General features: G+C 38.5%; 1 protein-coding gene across 3 annotated transcripts in view; it reads right to left on the reverse strand.

The window, feature by feature from the left end:
* Positions 1-1,485: 1,485 nt before the first annotated feature.
* MAEA (macrophage erythroblast attacher, E3 ubiquitin ligase) overlaps positions 1,486-19,170 on the reverse strand; it is a 123,274-nt gene continuing 105,589 nt past the window's right edge. For all 3 annotated transcript variants that reach the window (XM_067567651.1, XM_067567650.1, XM_067567649.1), the window contains 4 exons: positions 11,855-11,963; positions 4,028-4,161; positions 3,082-3,277; positions 1,486-2,671 (listed from right to left, as the gene is read on the reverse strand). In XM_067567651.1, coding sequence (XP_067423752.1) covers positions 2,576-2,671; positions 3,082-3,277; positions 4,028-4,161; positions 11,855-11,963 — 535 coding nt within the window. In that variant the 3' untranslated portion in view covers positions 1,486-2,575. The remainder of the gene's footprint in view (positions 2,672-3,081; positions 3,278-4,027; positions 4,162-11,854; positions 11,964-19,170) is intronic.

Genomic DNA, 19,170 nt, shown 5'->3' on the forward strand with positions numbered 1-19,170 from the left:
TTCAATCTATACCCTTCTGGGTTTTTTTCATTTATTTATTTGGGGAAAGGAGGAGTCTGAAAATGCCTTTGACCCATTTAAAAACTTTCCTCCTCCTCCACTCTCACATATAGCCCAGTACAGCAGTCACCAAGGACAACTGAACATAGTTCTATTTAGATCTCAACAACGCTGCTCTTAGAGAGGATTGTTAGTGAGTAATGTGCGAACTCTCCAAAGGGCAGAATGCACTGAGCTCACAGGGCATCAGCTCCTGCTTCAACAAGTTACCACCTGGCTGGCTTTTGACCAGCCTGGCTGGTTTTTCTACTACTTTGCTGGTTGCCAGTCAGAAGAAGTAATTTGCCAATTTTTTGCTGAGCAGATGGCCAGCTGAGCACACCTGGTCACGTCTGCCACAATCTTAACTACTAACTACACGTTACATGGCTGGGAGTGTGCTGAGGCCTGGTCCTGCTCTGCGTGCGCAGCTTGCCTAGGGCAGACACTAGCCAATGGGGAAGAGGTGCCCTAGTCATCCCCCCCACAATGCCTCCACATCTTGAATAGCTGTCCAAGAGCTCAATCCCTCCCCACCCTGGCCTTGGGGTCTGGCCCCACCCACAGACCAGCTGTTTTTTCTGTGCCTCAGAATTGGCAATCTTGTTTGCTACACCAGGAAACGTGGGACCAGGTTAGTTTCCAATTAACATATTGATATTGGATCTGTGAATAACCTGTACAGCACCTTTTTTGTCCATTTCCCTCTCCTTTTTCTGCATTGCCTTCTGCCTCCCACAGGAGTGCATGTACTTCTCTGCTACTTCCAGAAATACTTACTCTATAACAGACACTGGGTGAAACTCAAGATATTTCCAACAAGAGGGCAAGAAAATAGGATTTTCTACCAAATTTACACCTATGTAATACAGTAATTGCACTAGCTCATGTGTGTGTGTGTGTGTTTAAACACTCCATTTGCAGCACCTCTCTTGAGGTTCCAACTGTATCTACCCACTTCCACAGTGACTGCCACATACAGGATCAGAATCTAGAACTGTGAAATGTTACAGATGCCACACAACTGCATGTTCTTGGAAGGAGGTTCTGTCAGAAGTACTTAAGTAATTATAATGTTGATATATTCTCCAAAACTATTTTAATAGACCACCAGAGTATCAGACAATCCTAGGAAATGCTTGATGGTGTTAGGATAAGGCTGTGAATTGTAGTAGCTCCTTTATCATATACACAGTGATAATTTTAAACTAATGATGGTGATTTGGTCAGGTTGCTCAGTTTTAGACGCTTGAAAAAAAAAATTGTTATGACCAAAGAGTCTCTCTAAATTTTTTTGCACAAGATGACTGCTAAAGAAGGGGAACTTACATTTTAAGAGATGTCCTTATAAAATGGGAAAGAAATTTGTTTGCATTATATATATATATACAAACTGCTTTCTAATTTTGTATCATTAAGAAATGGAAAACAATTTTTATTAACAGGTTTTACATTTACAATCTTTTATTAGCTAATCAACATCAACATGCAAAAATAAGCGCTAAATACAAACCTTACAATACATTGTTTTTAAACTACAATGGTTTATTCTCTTGAAAAGTCATAAGGGTGTGTTCTGTAGTCATTAAAACTGAACTACTAGTTTCAGTAATGAATGCTATTTAGACCCTAAAATTATGTAATCATCCTGCAAGGCATCTTCCAAAATTCGCCCAACACTTAAGGATACCAGCTGATTTTCATGTGAGTACATTCTCAAAGCAAGAAATAAGGCAGTAGCACTAATGATCTGATATTGAACCCTATGCACATAACTAATAACTTTAGAAGGACTTTAACACTATGGTAAACTGGAAAAAGAACATTCAAGCAAGCAGTGTATTTTTGCCTGAAATGTTCTCAGTTCCTCTTGATATTTATGCAACCTCCTTAAACTATTTGGGTTTGGGGGGGAAAAAAAAGATTTCATACTCCTTCAAATCAGTCCCTCATTGATCCTCCAGTGAAGTCAGTCTTGTGTCAATGACATCAGTATCTTCCTATTGAACTAATTACAATGACCCATTTCAGGATTATTACACTTCACAAAAAGAGGATCAGAAAAGAAGGCAAAGAGGATCTTAAAGGAGAACATTTGTATTAACTGAAATCTTTGATAATTAACAAAAAGGACCTTGGACAATTGTGAAAAATGGAGGGAAGGAAAATGGATTTACTTTCAAATCTATTGTAATGTTCCCCCAGTGCAAATGTCCATCTTTAAAGAAAATTCTCCTTTGAAAGATGAAAGTATATTTGAGATGAGTTCAATTTTTGACCTTATGTTACAAAACCCTAACAATCAAAATTTGTTTTTTTTTCAAGTACAAACTTAAGTCATATTTCTTCTCTTTTTAAGAGTGTGTATTGTTGCTCATTGATCTTTGGTCGCAAGAAACAATAATGCCACCGACAGGTCTGATCCCCAAGGTGGCAGATTTTGCTTCTTTGCCACACACAAGGCCCCCCTTTTAAGGGCACGCCGGTATATTCTGTGTCAAAATTCCAGCGGCACTTCATTCTGTGTTTTATGGACCTACATTATATAAACTTTCTCAGCTTGTGAGAAGTTGAAGACTTCTTTGGTTCTTGGGCAAATTACTTTGTCATCTTGACGAATAGAAAGCAGGGACTGAAAAAAGAGCCAGGAAAAAAGAGTGATCAGATTTTGAACAGTAAACATAACTAGACAATACATTGTTTTAAACAGTGAACAAATGTATGCTGTTTGTAGAAACTACTTTGTAGTCTAGAGATCTTTTGCAAAAACCTTGCTCTAACTTTTCACATTTAAGAGTTAAAGATTCATCCCAATCCCATCTGGATTCATAGTTAAATTCATATTTAATAGTTTGCTGATCAAATGTTAAAAATAAAAGTTTCTTAAAATAATTTAGTCAGAAGCAATAGTTCACCCCATCCTTTAAATATATAAGATGCATCAGGTTTGCCTTCTGACAAATTCAAGAGCTCTCATATACTATAGGAAGTACACCCCACCAGCAGCTCAGACTTCCAGGAGTCCCTACATGAAACACTTACATTGTATCCATAAACATATCCATTTGGCAACATCATGGGAGGATTATTTTCATTCATTACATCCCCCGAAATCTTGCAGACTAGTCGGGAGTTGGCACAATGTGCCATAGGCAGAGGCTGAGCCAGCTTGTTCAGGGATTTGCTACACACAGGGCAGTCTGGGTTTTTTGAAGTGCCATCCTCTTTATAACACTGTCTGTATAACAGCAAGTCAAAGAACAATATTCATAGAATGAGTCGAGAGTTAATTCGTTATGGCACATAGTGAAAATGGCTGATGAGTTATCCGCTGTATAGGTCAGGTACAAATGCAATTTACAAAACTTCAGTGACTTGTGAGTTTCTTTGTTTCATCTTCATGAGCACAGAGGGTAGCTGATTTTGTACATTTTTTACAAAACAAGTGCGAGAAGCAAGTGTCTGGGACCCAATAGGGGTGGAACTTGTTGGAGAGGGATCTACAAGAATCTTGGTTTCTGTGATCATCTACTGTGTGTATGAAGGCCATGGTCAGAATTCCCATTTTAAAAACACCGAGGAAGGGCCTGCCTGAGAAATCCAAAGATTTCTTACTTCCTTGTATATTCACACACACTTTTCCCTAGTGTATTTTATGATAATAAAAGGGATTCTTTTAAAATTCTGATTCTAATCAACATCTATTGCAAATGTATTATTCCTAAACCAAACCAGACAGCAGTCCAAGTATAATGTGTATACATTGTATGTAGCATCTGTTGTGTTCAGAGTTTTTGATTTGTTATTAATTGCCTCCATTTGTTTTTACTGAAGTTTTTTTAAAGCAGATATGCGCCCATTTATACTCAAATTTAACAAATGAAAAGTGAAAGTATTCAAATTTCACACAGATTCCTGAAAAAGTTTGTCTACAAGGCAAAAAAATTTTTTAAAGCTTTCCACATTGGTATTCTGCATTAAAGGATACGGTGTTTTTATAGCAGAAAGGCCTGCCTGGAGTGTTATAGTAAAAACAGAATTGTTCCCCAGCTGATGTAGTCTGTAATTATCATATCTAAACTGTTGAATCAGCATTCTCCATCGTGCAGGGTCCAAGAGATCCTGTTAGAAAAAACACAACTATAAGTGTTTTCGATATAGTTCTTGCAGAAAATGGTTCTGAAGTGGCAAATTACATATCACAACTCCTTGACTAAATTTATAAAGGGATAGCACCTTATAGCACTGTTCTATTAGGAAAAAATAAAAATGTTTTACAAAAAAAAGTCAGCTCAAACATGCTCTCCACTTTAAACATAAAATGCACTTGTATAAATGTAACACCTTGGAAAAAGAAAATACTGTAGTTTATATGGAACACATATTAGAATCTATTTATAGAAAAGATCTGAGAAAATGATTGTTATCAAAGATGCTTTTGTATATGCACGCACAGCATATATATGTTCTTGCCCACACCAAAAACAATGATCTGTGGTTCTAGATATTTTCATCTCCCTTTCTAGGATTGTACAAACCCATGAGTTTTTGTAGGCTCTTTAATGTCCGCTAACATTGTTTGTGTTTTATTTTTCTGGAATGTTGGCCCATTTATGAAACAAAATTAATGCTCTGGAATGTCTATTTTAAAGCCACTGAACCACTACCACATGACTGAACAAATGTCTGTCGAAAAGTCATGAACATTTCCATTTCAAGTCAGCTTAACCCTGCTGATGCTTGTTTTCAAGACAGGACTACATGGATGTTATTAAACAGTCTAATGCAGGCCATATGGCTCAGTCTTTTTTAAGCATTAAAATTCTATAGAAAGGATGTTTAGTTTCAGAGAAAAGCCTGTGTTAATTTGAAAGCTTAGCATAATTTTGGGTTAGAGAAAACTTATGGTATGAGTTTGTTTCTGTTAAAGAATTCCCCCCTCCCTGAATCCTGCATACAAATACATTGTAACCCTGTGGAGTACATAAAGAAAAGAATGGTAATTACAAAGCAGTTCATTTTCACGAATAAAAGAAAGGGATGTTACATTTTGAAATTGGAGTTTTTTGAGATGTGTGGTCCCGATCTGTATGCCACTGTGGGTACACATGTGCTCCATGTGCCCGAGACTAGAGATTTCTAGCAAGTAATGTTTGTTGGTCTGAGCACGTACTCTAGTCATGCTCTGTGCTGAGGGTATATAAGGAGCAGTGCAAACTGAGGCCCATCCAGTTCCTCCTCTTACTGCAAATCAGAGATTATTTGAGGCAGAGGGGAAGGAGGGCAGGTAGTGGAATACAGATTGGCCCACACATCTCGAAGAACTCCAGTTATGAAGGATAAGTAATTTCTCTTCCTTCTTCAAATGCTGGTCCTTGGGTATGTTCCACTATGAGTGACTGACAAGCAGTACTCAGAAGAGGAGGGTGTGAGGATACAGGTAGTACAGAATCATAGAAATGTAGGGCTGGAAGGGACCTCAAGAAGACATCAAGTCCAGCCCCCTGTGCTGAGACAGGACCAAGTAAACCTAGACCATTCTCAACAGGTGTTTGTCCAACTTGTTCTTAAAAAACCTCCAATGATGGGGATTCCACAACCTCCCTTGGAAACTTATTCTAGAGCTCAACTACCTTTATAGTTAAAAAAAAAAAAAAAAAAAATGTTCCTCATATCTAACCTAAATCTCCTTTGGCACAGATTAAGTCCATTATTTCTTGTCCTACTTTCAGTGGAGATGGCTGCTTGTAGAACTGCTGTCCCAAAGGATGAGTCAGTGGAGGAGGCTTGGTCCAAGGCATGATGTCTCATGAATGTGTGGGCTTGGGAAGAGGTCCCTAATCTTAGTAAATCTAGGAGGGGATCTGTTTTTATGCTTATGAGAGTGCCCCTTACTCTCATAAGAAGGCCCAGACAAAGGGTCCTATGCTCCAGTCCTTCTGACTCCCGAGTCAGACACCGAGCTAGCAGGCTCACATCTGTCTCAGACTGATGTACAGGGAGGTCTACCCAGCCTGGAGCCTCATGGTGCATTCCATTAGGTGCTTCTGAAGTCAGAGTTCTCATGCCTGCCATGTTTGGCTGGGAAAGAAGCAGCAGATACTGCACTTAGCAGAAATATGAGCATCCCTGAGGCAGTAGACGCAGCAGTGATGATCATCGCTGACTGAAAATATACAGGGGCAGGAAACAAAGATTATGCCCAGGCTTTAAGAAAAGTCCCAGGCCGGATTCCCCAGAGTGGGAATTCTAACTAATTACTAACCAAACTTACAATAAACGATAAAAACTTTGAAATATTTTCAGGAAAAAAATGTCCAAGTATCAGTTCTGGACACTGGAGATTCCGAATCAGGCCATGCGGCAGTAAGAAGGAACTGGAGAGGTGTTGGTCCACATCACCCCTCTTACCTTTGGCACAGAGCACAAGAAGAGCAAGGTCACAGGTGCAGACCAAGGGGCACTATTTGCTAAAATTTGCCATTCTCAGGTGCGTGGAGTGCATGGTACCCATAGCAGAATACACATAAGGACCAGCATTTGAAGAACTATGCATTACACACAAAAATAAAAGTTTATTTTGTACTTTAAGATTCTGGCTAAAAAGGTTCTGCAGCAAAATGAAAACATATTTGCTTATTAGTTTCTCTCAGCAGGTTCATGTATGTCATACAAAGCTTAGGAGTTAATCTTCTATGGTCCTTTAAAAAATTTTTTTTTAAATCCCTTCCCTTTCTCTCTCTTTGTGTGTATAACCAGAGTTGTCGTATGAAGTCTCTTCTATAGAGGTCACATTTTAGAAATAAACTAAGCACATGAATATCACAACTATATACACTACACTTCATTTAGAAATGAAGAAATTTGGTATCAATGGAAATGGAATATAGAAGTAAATGACGCTAAGGTAAGGATGACATCACCAGCTGGGAGACACTGCTACTAGACAGTTTTTATTGCTTAAGAAATAGATTATTACTTCACCATTTTAACAGTTACACAAAAAACTACTCACTAAAGATTTTTAGCTCCATTACAGGGAGAAAAGGCAAAAAAGATCTGTACCCATCTTTATTAAACAGCCTCTGAACAAGTGTTACTATATGCAACTTAAAGGATATGTGATGACAATAACTGCTGGCAACAACGTTTATATACCAAAACTGCTCCCTTTGTACTACAGCCTGCTAATGTAAAGTTTATCTTTCTACAATTTTTCTGCCAAGAACAGAGATACAGGATGATACTGGCAGCAGATGAAATACACAAAACACTCTGCCAAATAGTTTAGCAAACTTTTGATAGTCTACTGCAGTCTAGTTTGGGCATCAATTTGTAGCTCTCCCCTAAAATAGGGAAAATGCTCTTTGTGCCTTTGAAAATCTCCCCTGAATATTTTTAGGAAGGAAGATCAAACATTTCCAGCAAAGTACATGCCCAATGATTTTGCCCTCTTCTTTGGTTATCGCTATGAGAAAGCATTTTTGTCCAAATAACTTTCCCCAATACCTCCTTCTCTGTGAACATCCCTGGTACATGGGGTTTATTACTGGCTAAAAAAGGGAGAAATAATTCTCTGTAGCCCTTGTCAACATAATCAACAAATCAATGGTGAAGACTTGAGACTTCTAGTATGTTGTCACTAGGAGGCTGTGAAGCTGTTCAGTGGTGATGTCTGGAACCATTTCTAAAGCAATCTGCTACTTAAGGAAAACGTAAGTAATAAATAAAAATAGTCTCCTGCCTCCTTCCCCAATTTGATGTCGCTTGCACCACCTGACATTTAATGATTAATGATCTGACTTTATTTTGATACTGGATTCAGAAAAGGACCAATGATTTTCTAAATTCTTTAAATATCCTTTCATTTATATTTTCTGAAGTGTAGCAACTGCATCAATATGACTATAACTTAGAAAAGCATTTTAAGATGTCAAAGAGCCTAAAGAAAATGTTCTACTGAGTTAAAATATGATATTTCTTGGATACAAGCCAAATTCCAAAGATATTTAATAAGGCTTAATTCTAGGTACTTACAAAGTCAACTATAATGAAAAATTGTCAAAAGAGGCTCGAGCCAGAGTAGGGAGCAGGCACTGAGATTTATATCAAAAGCAAAAGAAAAAAATACTTCCAACATATTTGTCATTATCCTTATATAAATATAATACTTGAAGTAGTAGTGGTTCAGGACAACGACCTGGCTGAACAAACACTTAGAGCTAAGAGCATCTCTTATATACATAAGGTATGTAGGCACTGGTTAAAGTCAGTGTGGACAAAAGCAGATTTAAAAAATTTCGGATTTGTATTTAAATAGCTTTTCTTTTAAAAAAATAAAACTAATATTAAAGTTGAAATTATGACAACCTATGTTAAGGCCTAAACTTCTTATAGTCTATTAATTATTTAAGGTAAATAAAAATAATATTAAGCAGTACAAGTTTCAAAGAAAGTCAAACAACAGAACTGGTGTAAATCACTGGCTAAACAGCTGGAACCAGAGTTTATTAAAGTGCTAAACCAACTTTTGACATCAGTAGCCTCTTCTGCAGTTGCAGAGAATATTTTTGTCAGTTCAATTTATTCAAGTCAATGACTAATTTCATTCGAAGTTGAGAAGTTTATTTTCTTCTCCCAAATTATGAATAAAAACAAGGTCTAAGAATGAAATCTACAAGATTTTAATACTAGAAGGACATTGGTGACCAGAAGCAATCAATTCAGTTCACTAGTACAGATACTTCAATTGTTTAATAAATTAGTTTTAAGAAAAAATAAGTTTATCAAAACATGTTTTGCATTTATGTATACAGCACAGTTAAGAAAGTTATTACACTAATAAAAAATTTTTGGGCATTTGTAATTGAATTCCAGTTTCCATCCAAATGCAGCTCAATTCAAATTACAGGGAAAAAGTGAATTTAGTACATAATGTCATTCACCATTTTCTAATAAAAATGTAAAAAATTAAACCTACGTTACTCTATATAATTGCTTAAATGTGTATAGATGTGGTCTATCCTCCTGGTTAGCAAAATAAAGCACCAAATTTAGTGTAAAGGTTATATTTAGTTGAAAATCAACGTGTTTTAATGGTCACCAACCAATGAGTATCAACTTTTCTTTAGGAAAAAAGTACAAAAACAAAATTAAAATCCATATTTAAAGCAAGGTTTCTGATTTGATTTAAATCACCAATTTTAATCATTATGTAAATCAATGAGTTTAAACAATCTACACTGGCTAGATCATCTCTATAATGCCCATAAACTATTAGAAAGCAAGTTGAGATTTGGCTAATAAAGAGGACCTTATAGTGTGACGAATCTATTTTCCTGTAATATCAATAAGAGCGGCAAGGATATATGAAATTGATTTCACTAAAAGAGAAAAAGGTTGATCTACTTATCATTTAGATTAGTATACCTTCCAGAATAGCATGTTAAGATGCCTATGACATGAATCCTAAATCCTTCATCAGACTGTTTTCTGTATATATCCCTTAGCACTGTAATGTGTAAGTCTTAAAAGAATGAAGGCTAAACTGGTGAAATTTTGGAATGTGTGGAGTTTCAGTGCATGTCTGTTCTTTGTGGCTCTCAGTTTATGAAAATGATCATTAACAAATTTGCACATAAAACCCTTTTTAAAAAAAAATAATTTCCAGAAAAAAGCTTGTGCCATAACATTTGCAGTGTCGTTTGTTCTTATAGCACAAAATGACCCTGTATAAACCATAGTAGCTTCTTTTCTTGTACATCTCATTCAAATTTCTCCAAAACTGATATTTGCAGCAAAACACAGGATCCATGAACCGCTAAACTCCCTGCTTGTTCTGCTAAGCAGAATCTCATGAAGATGCACATGCATTCTCTTTCTGGTATATAAAAAGGTGGTCTTAAAAATAAGTGCTTTAGACTTTACCGTATATTATGACTCAAGAGAGACTTTTGGAATACGATCCAATCTATTTTATAGACTCAGACTTTAAGGTCAGAAGAGTCCTGCTCAATGCAGGCCACAGAACCTCACCCATCCACGCCTGTAATAGACCCCTAACCTATGACTGAGTTATTGAAATCCTCAAATCATGGTTTAAAGACGTCAAGATACAGAGAATCCACCAGCAAGTGAACCATGCCCCATGCTACAAAGGAAGGCGAAAAAACCCCAGGCTCTCTGTCAAACTGCCCTGGTGGAAAATTCCTTCCTGACCACAAATATGGCGATTAGCTAAACCCTGAGCATGTGGGCAAAATTCACCCGCCAGACACCCAAGAAAGAATTCTCCACAGTAACTCAGAATCCACCCCATCAACAGTCCCATCATAGGCCATTGTCATATTTACCACTAGTAGTCAAAGATCAGTTAATTATCAAATTAGGCTGTCCCATCATATCAGCCCTTAAATTTATCAATTTTGAAGGCAGCTAGGAATTTTTGTCACCACTGCTCCACTTGGAAGGCTATTGAAGAACTTCACTCCTCTGATGGTTAGAAACCTAAATCTAATTTCAAGTCTAAACTTCCTGATGGCCAGTTTTATACTGTTCTTGTGTTCACATTGCCACGGAACTTAAATAATTCCTCTCCCTCCCTGGTATTTATCCCTATGATGTATTTATAGAGAGCAATCATATCTCCCTTCAAATTCTTTTAATTAGGCTAAACAAGCCAAGCTCTTTGAGTCTCCTCTCATAAGGCAGGTTTTCCATTCTGCGTATCATCCTAGTAGCCCTTCTCTGCCCCTGTTCCAGTTTGAATTCATCTATCTTAAACATGGGGTACCAGAACTGTACACAATATTCCAGATGAGGTCTCACCAGCACCTTGTATAACGGTACTAACACCTCCCTGTCTCTACTGGAAATACCTTGTCTGATGCATCTTAGGACTGCATTAGCTTTTTTAACGGCCACATCACATTGGCGGCTCATAATCATCCTGTGATCAACCAATACAGCCAGGTCCTTCTCCTCCTCTGCCACTGCCAACTGATGCATCCCCAGCTTATAGCAAAAATTCTTTTTATTAGTCTCTAAATGCATGACCTTACACTTTCCATTATTAAATTTCATTCTATTTCTATTACTCCAGTTTTTGCTCAGGCCTTTGAAATTAACAAGGGCCTTCTACAAATATTGTTACCAACACAGTAACTTTTATTACTAATTTAATACTAATATTTCAGTTAGTAGATAAATGTAAGTGTTTTTCTTTGCCTATTCAGCTAAGGTTTCTATAAAATGGCCAACAATATGGCTATATTCACTTATGTAACATGAATTGTTTTATCATTTTCTATTTTCTTATCTCTAATGTTGAGAAATACTATTTAACGGGGGGGGGGGGTAGCATGCAAAGGAGATAATCAAACTTCTTTATAAATAGGAATATCTACAGAAAAAGTAATGATGATTTGCAGATAGTTTATTGATAACTGTCAACTCAAATCTGGGTGTGGTTACTACCAGTAATTATTAAATCTACACCCTTAGTTTTAATATTAGACAAAGATTATGTGTTCAGATACTATATGAGTTTAGATACTTTGTTACCTTTCTCCCTCCATTCACAAGGTAATGGATTTAAAAATGCAATTAATAAAAGGAACCTAGTTGGACTGATTTTTACAAGCAAATATTATATTAAAATTAAGAACTGTAGTGGGTGTTTAATATGATGGCTATTAAGCAGTGAAAATTAACAAACAACATTTCATGTACAGTTTATCAATACATTGTTCCATAAGAACAGAAGTCCAATGCTTACCTTGCAATTTAAAACCTATTATACATGTAGAAAAATTACCTTATAGGGGGAGATATGAGTGTCTGAAGGAAAGGCCAACATTCCCATCACTTGTCGGACCTCATCCAACTGACTTCCTTCAGCCTGACTGAAATGCTTTCTTGCATGTCTGAAATATAGAATTTAGAATACATGGGTAAATATAAACTCATTTAAATGGATTTCTTATTGAAAGATAAATGCATTTATGTAATCTGTACAAAAGATTGTCTCAAAAAAAAAGGGGGCTTAAACTGTAGATTATGCATCCAGTACACAAAATCCAGAGATAACAATGTGCTTGAAAATACATTCTGCAGATTTGAATGCAAGAATGATTTTAATCTTAGAGAATTTATCCCAGAGCTTTCTAGGCTCCCCGATCTTAAAGATGAAAAAAAACAAAAACCCTTGAATTTATTTCATTGCAGCATTTATTCTATTACAGTAATACTTATCACACTGTATAAATATCAATTGCACAAACTCAGGAATTCCTTATATTCCTCTTGATTCTATGGGAGTTTAGATATATGTGTAATGCTTTGCACACACAGGTGCATGAGAGGAATGAGGGGAGAAAAGAATTATGATCCAAGCATTTCATGTTATAAAATGTAAAAAAATCCAAATTGGTAATAACAGCATGTGGCTAGCTGGGACAAGCCAATTACAAAAGCCATCAAGAAAACAAAGCATGCACATCATAAAAGCATTTATTTAGTTTTGAACTACAGTGTCTTTGGGGAAAAAAAATCACTTCTCATAAAGAATATTACAAATTACATGTCAATGTAAAATACTATAAAATTAGTAAACCATCAATAGAAATAGTTATTCCATGAAGACATATATGAGCAAACATTTTAAATACAGAACTTCATGCAGGAGATGAATGCTCTCTCACTCTCACACACACACGATTAAGTGTTTGAATATTTGGAGGAACAAGACAAAGTCTGAACTATGGAATGCCTAAACAAATTTTTGTTTGCAGTGTTGTAGCCATATTGGTCCCAGCCAGGATAAGAGAGTGAAGCAGTATCTTTCATTAAGCCAACTTCTGTTGGTGAAAAGGAGAAGTTTTTGAGCTACACAGAATCTTCTTCTAGTTTGGGAAAGGTAATCAGAGCATTGTCAGTTTGGATAAACATTAAGCAATGCCCTGTATAACCAATTTGTCTCTGGATTATGCAATGACCAGATCCAAAAAAAGTTACTGACTGTATCAGTGCTTACATTACAGAAGACTGTTTAGTATCAATCATCATGGAAACCACAGGGAAGGGTCCTTTAAGAATTTAGTGTCAACCAAGAAGTACATCACCTGAACTGGAGAGACACAGGAACATAAGGCATTTCCATATGGCCACTGTGCAAAAACTACACGTGCAAGGAGGATTGCTAGGCACACCAAGTCATTTGCAGGAAGTGCCAGCAGAACGGACGCACTGCCATGATCCGTCACACAGTTCAATGACCAGCAACAAAGAGTAACCAAGAAGACACCTATGAAGACTGAACCACAGAAAGTATGAAAATCTGAGATTCAGAATGTGGAAAAAGGCAAGAGCTCTAGTGACAATGACCAAGACCTAGCACTGGATGTGTTATCAAAGTTGGCATAAGGATGGCATCTGGGTCGCACCCCTGATTGAGGAAGTTCCTACAAGAATGGAGCTTGACGTGGGAGCTGCTGTTTCACTGGCTTCTGCATCTACCTGTCACCAAACTTTGTCACAAGTTCCTCTGGAAAAACCTCTATGCTTTTGAAAACTTATACCACAGAAAAGTTAGTCTTCAAATGGATGCGCCAGGTGAAAGTTTAACTAGATCAGCTGTATATGGTTGAAAGTATCCACCATTATTTGAGAGAACTTGGGCCTGAGAAGCACAAGGTGAACTGAACCAAGATGAAGGCGATCACGAAAGCACGTCAAAACCCTCAAGAAATACTGGACAGACATGCCAAAAATTGTTAAAAAGAACTTGAACAAATGTGCAATGTATCTCTGAAGCTTGCTGTTATGTCTGACAAGCAGTCAAAACATTTGCAAAATATTGCTGAATACCCTGGATATGTAATTGATGCCATGGGCTTAAGAAAATCATGAGAGAAAGAGGAAGGTGATTCTCCAGAGAACGTCACAGTTATATTCATTCTGAGGAATAATTAACTACTACAGTACATTTCTGACTAACCTGGTGACAGTATTGGCACTTTTACATGAACTGTAACAAGCCCGAAAAAAAAGGAAAGGGACTAAAAAATGTGAATGTGCATTTAAGGAAGCAAAGAAACCAACATCAGCCAAAGTTCTTATGCACTTTGATGCCTTGCAACTGGCTTATGATGCTTCACCATATAGAGTGGGTTGAGTTCTTTTTCCCACATTTTTCCTGATGGCAGGGAAAAAGCAATTGCCTTCCCTTCACAAACACACACAGCACCTGAGAAGAACTATACACAAATCCAGCAAGAAGCTCTCAGCATTATCTTCAGAATTTGGAAGTTCCATACCTATCTGCATGGCAGATATCTTACCTTGCTGACAGATCACTGCCTGTTAACTTCAATTTTTTGGACCAAAACATGAAATTCCATCGTTAGCTGCTGCTCGTATGGAATGCTGGGCATTGCTACTTTCAGCTCATTCCTACACTATTTAATTCCATAAAGGAACTCAGCACAGCAACATTGATGGGCTGTTGCACCTGCCATGTCCAAACTTCTGCTAACCCAATGAAACATCAGACAAAGTGTTTTATCTCCATGTGCTTTCTTTTGTGAAAGGAATTGTACTCCAGGGTACAGTGTTGATCATAAGAACTCCCAGTTTGCACAATTCACATCATGTCAAAGTATCTGTGAATCAAGGTTGTATCTTACAGGGCATGTGAGTGATCATTCCAAAATCACTTGGATCTCATGTTTTGGAAGCTCTTCAGGAGGGTCATTTTGGCATTGTATGGATTAAAGCTGAAGCCCAGAGTCATATGGCCAGGGATTGACAAAGATATTAAGAGAAAGGCAAAGTGCTATACTGTGTGTCAGCAAATTCAGCATGATTCTGGCCCAGCCTGTCTACACATTTGGTTGTGGCCTCAAACTCCTTGGACACATAGTCAGGTGGATTTTGCTGGACTATTCAAAGCTTATATGTTTTTGGTCATAGTTGAGCCCATTTGAAATGGCCAAAAGTTTTCAGAATGACTTCTACTACCAAGCTACCAAAACCACTGCACATCTTTGTACCTTGTTTAGCCAGTATGGCCTACCGTTACAGTTGGAGAGTGACAACAAACCTCAACTATGTTCAGAAGAATTTAAGAGGTTCTTAGCTTCAAATGGAATTCAGCACATCGTTCTGTTGCATACCATTCTGCTACACACAGACTAGCAGAGTGCTTTGTACAGACACTTAAGCATGCCTTAAGAGTTAACAAGTCTACTTGGAATCATCAGCAGAGACTGGATAATTTCTTGCTTGTCTACGGGAACACACCACATGCTCTACACAGGAATCACCTGCAACTCATTTTTGAAGCCATCTTTTGTGTACCTGTTTGGATCTGCTACATCCTGATGTTGCCTTATGTATAGTCTAATCCCAAGCTATGCAAATTGATAAATGTGAGACTTACCATTGTTCTTTTCAATTAGGAGACTTAATGTGGACTCACAGCTATGGTGGTGGAGTGAAATGAGTGCCTGAAGAACTTGTAAAATGCACAGGACATGTGTTGTTTGTAGTAAAACTATCCAGTGGTGCTTTATGGAAAGGACACATGGGCTAGTTGCAGTCTCGACAAGTACCAAAGTCCGGGGATATTCCAGTAGGATTTTCTGTTCCTGTGATTGAACCTTCTCCTGTTACAACTCCTCATGTCCATGACTTGTCAGAAAGAACTCTGGTACCAGATCCAGTTGATTCCTTATCACTGATTGTTCCTTTTGTATAGAAGGATGTCATACTACCGTTACCACGTCATCACCAAGAGGGTGTGAAAACCAGCAGTGCACCTGAATTTATAAATTGTTTAAGCAAGTGAATTGCTATTCCAAGGCAGAATCATCCCTTGCAACTTGAAAGTCTGCAGTAGTCCACCCGCAACTTTTAGTTAGGTTATATAGTGTTTTATGTTAGCCCCATAAATGACTGTATATAGGTGTAGACAGACAGACAGACAAGTATTTTAAAGTAGAGTGGATAGTTGGGCACTCTGTACTCAGAGCAGAGCCTCACTTCTATTTGTTGCCAGAACAATACAGTCACCACAGCAGATAGCTGTGTTTAAATTAGACACGGGGAAGCTATCTCCTTCACTTCTGGGTCCAAATATAATAATTACCTCACCCACCTTGTGTATCAAACAGATTTTGTCTACTAAGACTAGAGAACAAGACAAAATAATTTACTCAAAGCAAAACTAAAAGTGATTTTTAAAAAACAGTTTGAGAGGATTAACATTTAAAAACCCCTGTTGAAACATGAAGTTACTAGGGTTTGCCAATACTTTAAGTGTGCTGTATAGAGTCTTCCTGAGAAAGGTCCTAAAGTAGTCATCTTATGAATGCCCAGATTCAAGTTTTTCCGAGAGCTGAAATTTTAACAATCAATCAATTAAGGAACAGAGCAATATATTTGTGAAGTGAGTTACAGTAGTATCTAACCTGTGACAGAGCTAGTTCAACACTTTCACCAGACACCCTACAGAAAATATTTTTTTTGCGGGGGGGGGGGGGGGAGGAGGAGGAGAGGAGAGGGAGCGGGGTGCTTTTTTAAAGATGCTATTAATTAAAAAAAGAAAGTTTACCTACCTTCCATAAGTGGAGTTCTTTGAGATGTGTGGCCCCTATCTATATTCCACTGTGGTACACGTGCAATTCCATGTGGCTGAGAATGGAAGATTCTTACAAGTAGTGTCCGCTGATCCATGCCTGCACTCTCTCTCCTTGTGCTCTGATCAGAGAACATAAGGAGTGGTGTGGATTGATAGTTGGCTATATGGAACTGGAAGCTGGTAGATATGAATGCTTTTCCTCCCTAGGAGATCCAAGCATCTGGCCTCTTTGTCCATAGGGGAAGATCTGACACATGGTTGTCCACTTCTCTCTGTACCAACTTGAACCATCAGGGAGTTTTGGGCAGGATGAGTGAAAAGAAATTCTGCTCCCTTGGGAGAAACAAAGTATCATTCTTCTGCTCTCTTTGAAGAGAGTGCACATGTCACTGGGGTGTTCCATGGCTCTTTGGCCAGCTCTAGGATAGACTCATTAACTTGGAGTGCTACCCTAGTACAGCCTGTACTTTGCAAAATGTCAATGAGTTTGTGGGATGACTGACTTCTTCCAAGGGTATGTGGCAGACATCAATCCTTCGAAATAACTCCTGAAATTGCTTATGATTGTCTGGTGAAGATTGATGCTGGAGCAACCTTCTTGTCAGGAAAGGAAGACTATGTATCTGACTATACCTCAGGGTCTGGCTCTTTGTCTTCCTCCTCCATCAGCTCTGGGGAGAGTTCACGCTGGTTTCTCGGAGGAGAGGGATGGTGACATTCTCAACTGGACCAGATGGGGGATTCAAGATAATGCATGTACAGGTCCCCCAGTCCTTAGTAGGGCCAGGGAGAGAGATCCATCATGGGTTGCAGTGGAACCTCTTTTTGGGCTCTCATCCTTTGGAGGAGATATTGAGAGTCTCTCCCCAATATCAGATTCACCTGATGAAAAAAAATGTGGGCTCCATTTCCAAAGGCATTGCTGTCAGAACTGTTCATGAGGAATGATACTAGCTTGTAAAGGGAATAGAAGAACAGTCTCTTCCATAACATTCATGGATAGATGGTGTCAGAATCTCCTTTGGAAGAATCAGTTCGGCTGAGAGGGGAGAATCCAGATTTGACAGGATGGTGATGCCTGCAAAGTGGTGTATTTGTCATCATGATAAATTCTGTCTCTACGAACCTTTGGAGTTGGCACCGATAATGTATGGGGTAGTCATTTGTCTGTCAATACCAAAGGTGTTCCAACTGAGGCTCATGACTCTCTATTCAGTAGCAATGGTCCTGGGCTTGCTCCCGCTGATGGTGCTGAAGTGGAGACGTTTAATCACTGAAGCCTGCTGTCTGGACCAGGACCTTGATGGCTCTTCAAGCCTCTTGGTGCCAGGAGAAATGAGACACCCAATCTCAAGGGTGTAGGGGATGCAGTCCTCCTCTCAGAAGCAGATCTGGTGGGAAGTTTCTCTCGTCTTTAGAGAGGTTTTCTCACCCTAGCGGTAAGTCTGAGATGAAGCTGGGAATGGGCAACAGGATGACTCACTTGATGATTACCTGTTCTGTTCATTCCCTCTGAAGCACCTGGCATCGGCCACTGTCGGAAGACAGGATAGTGGGCTAGATGGGACCATTGGTCTGACCCGGTATGGCTGTTCTTATGTTCTTAAGAGTACTTGGTTTCATCCTTGCTTGCTCCTGCATCTGAAGTGATGGTGCTGGGTGGCATGCTCATCAACACCTCAGCCCACTGTACAGATATGACTAGAGCCTCATAGCCCAGCCCAGATACAACTAGAGCCTCATAGCCTGTTCCATAAGTTGCTTCCTGAGCCCTCAATTCCCACACTTGATGGATTTGCGAAGGAGTGACGGATACTGCACTTAGTGGAGATATGAGCTTCTCTAAGCAGTAGAGACACCCCCAGTGGTCCTCAGTGACTGGGAAAGAACAGTGGCAGGAGACATGAATCCTGGGCATAATCAGTGTACCATGCCAGGAAAGAGGAGGGCAGCCTGGAGAGGGTAGTGTCCTCCCAAAATCTAACTATCTGAAACTAACAAAACTACAATAAAAATAGTTATTTACAGTTTAATATTTACAGAAACAATGCTGGAGGGTAAGACTGTGGACACTGGAGGGTTCCTTCTAAGACCATATGGTGGTAAGAAGGAACTGGAGAGCTGAAATAGGTCCACACAGTGTCTTATACCCTTGGATCAGAGCACAAAGAGAGAAAGAGTGCTGAGGATCAACAGACACTACTAGCAAGAATCTTCTGGTCTCAGGCACATGAAGTGCATGAGTACCCACACGATACATAAATAGGGACCAGCATTCAAAGAAGAACTTAGAATATATTATTATTATGAGTTACGGAGCCACAGGGCAAATGGCACCTCAGTTCTGCAACCGTTATTGGAGTAGAAGAAAAACATGACAGATTCTCATACAGAGATAATTTAATAGTATGGATGGTGGAAGGGTTCTATACAATATTTAAACTTGTAACCAAAAGAAAGTAATTTTGATTAGTCAAGTCTATTCTTAGCAG

Source organism: Emydura macquarii, unplaced genomic scaffold (genome assembly GCF_026122565.2).
Source record: "Emydura macquarii macquarii isolate MOO-44397 ecotype Brisbane River unplaced genomic scaffold, CSIRO-AGI_Emac_v2 contig_2795, whole genome shotgun sequence".
Lineage (NCBI taxonomy): Eukaryota > Metazoa > Chordata > Testudines > Chelidae > Emydura > Emydura macquarii.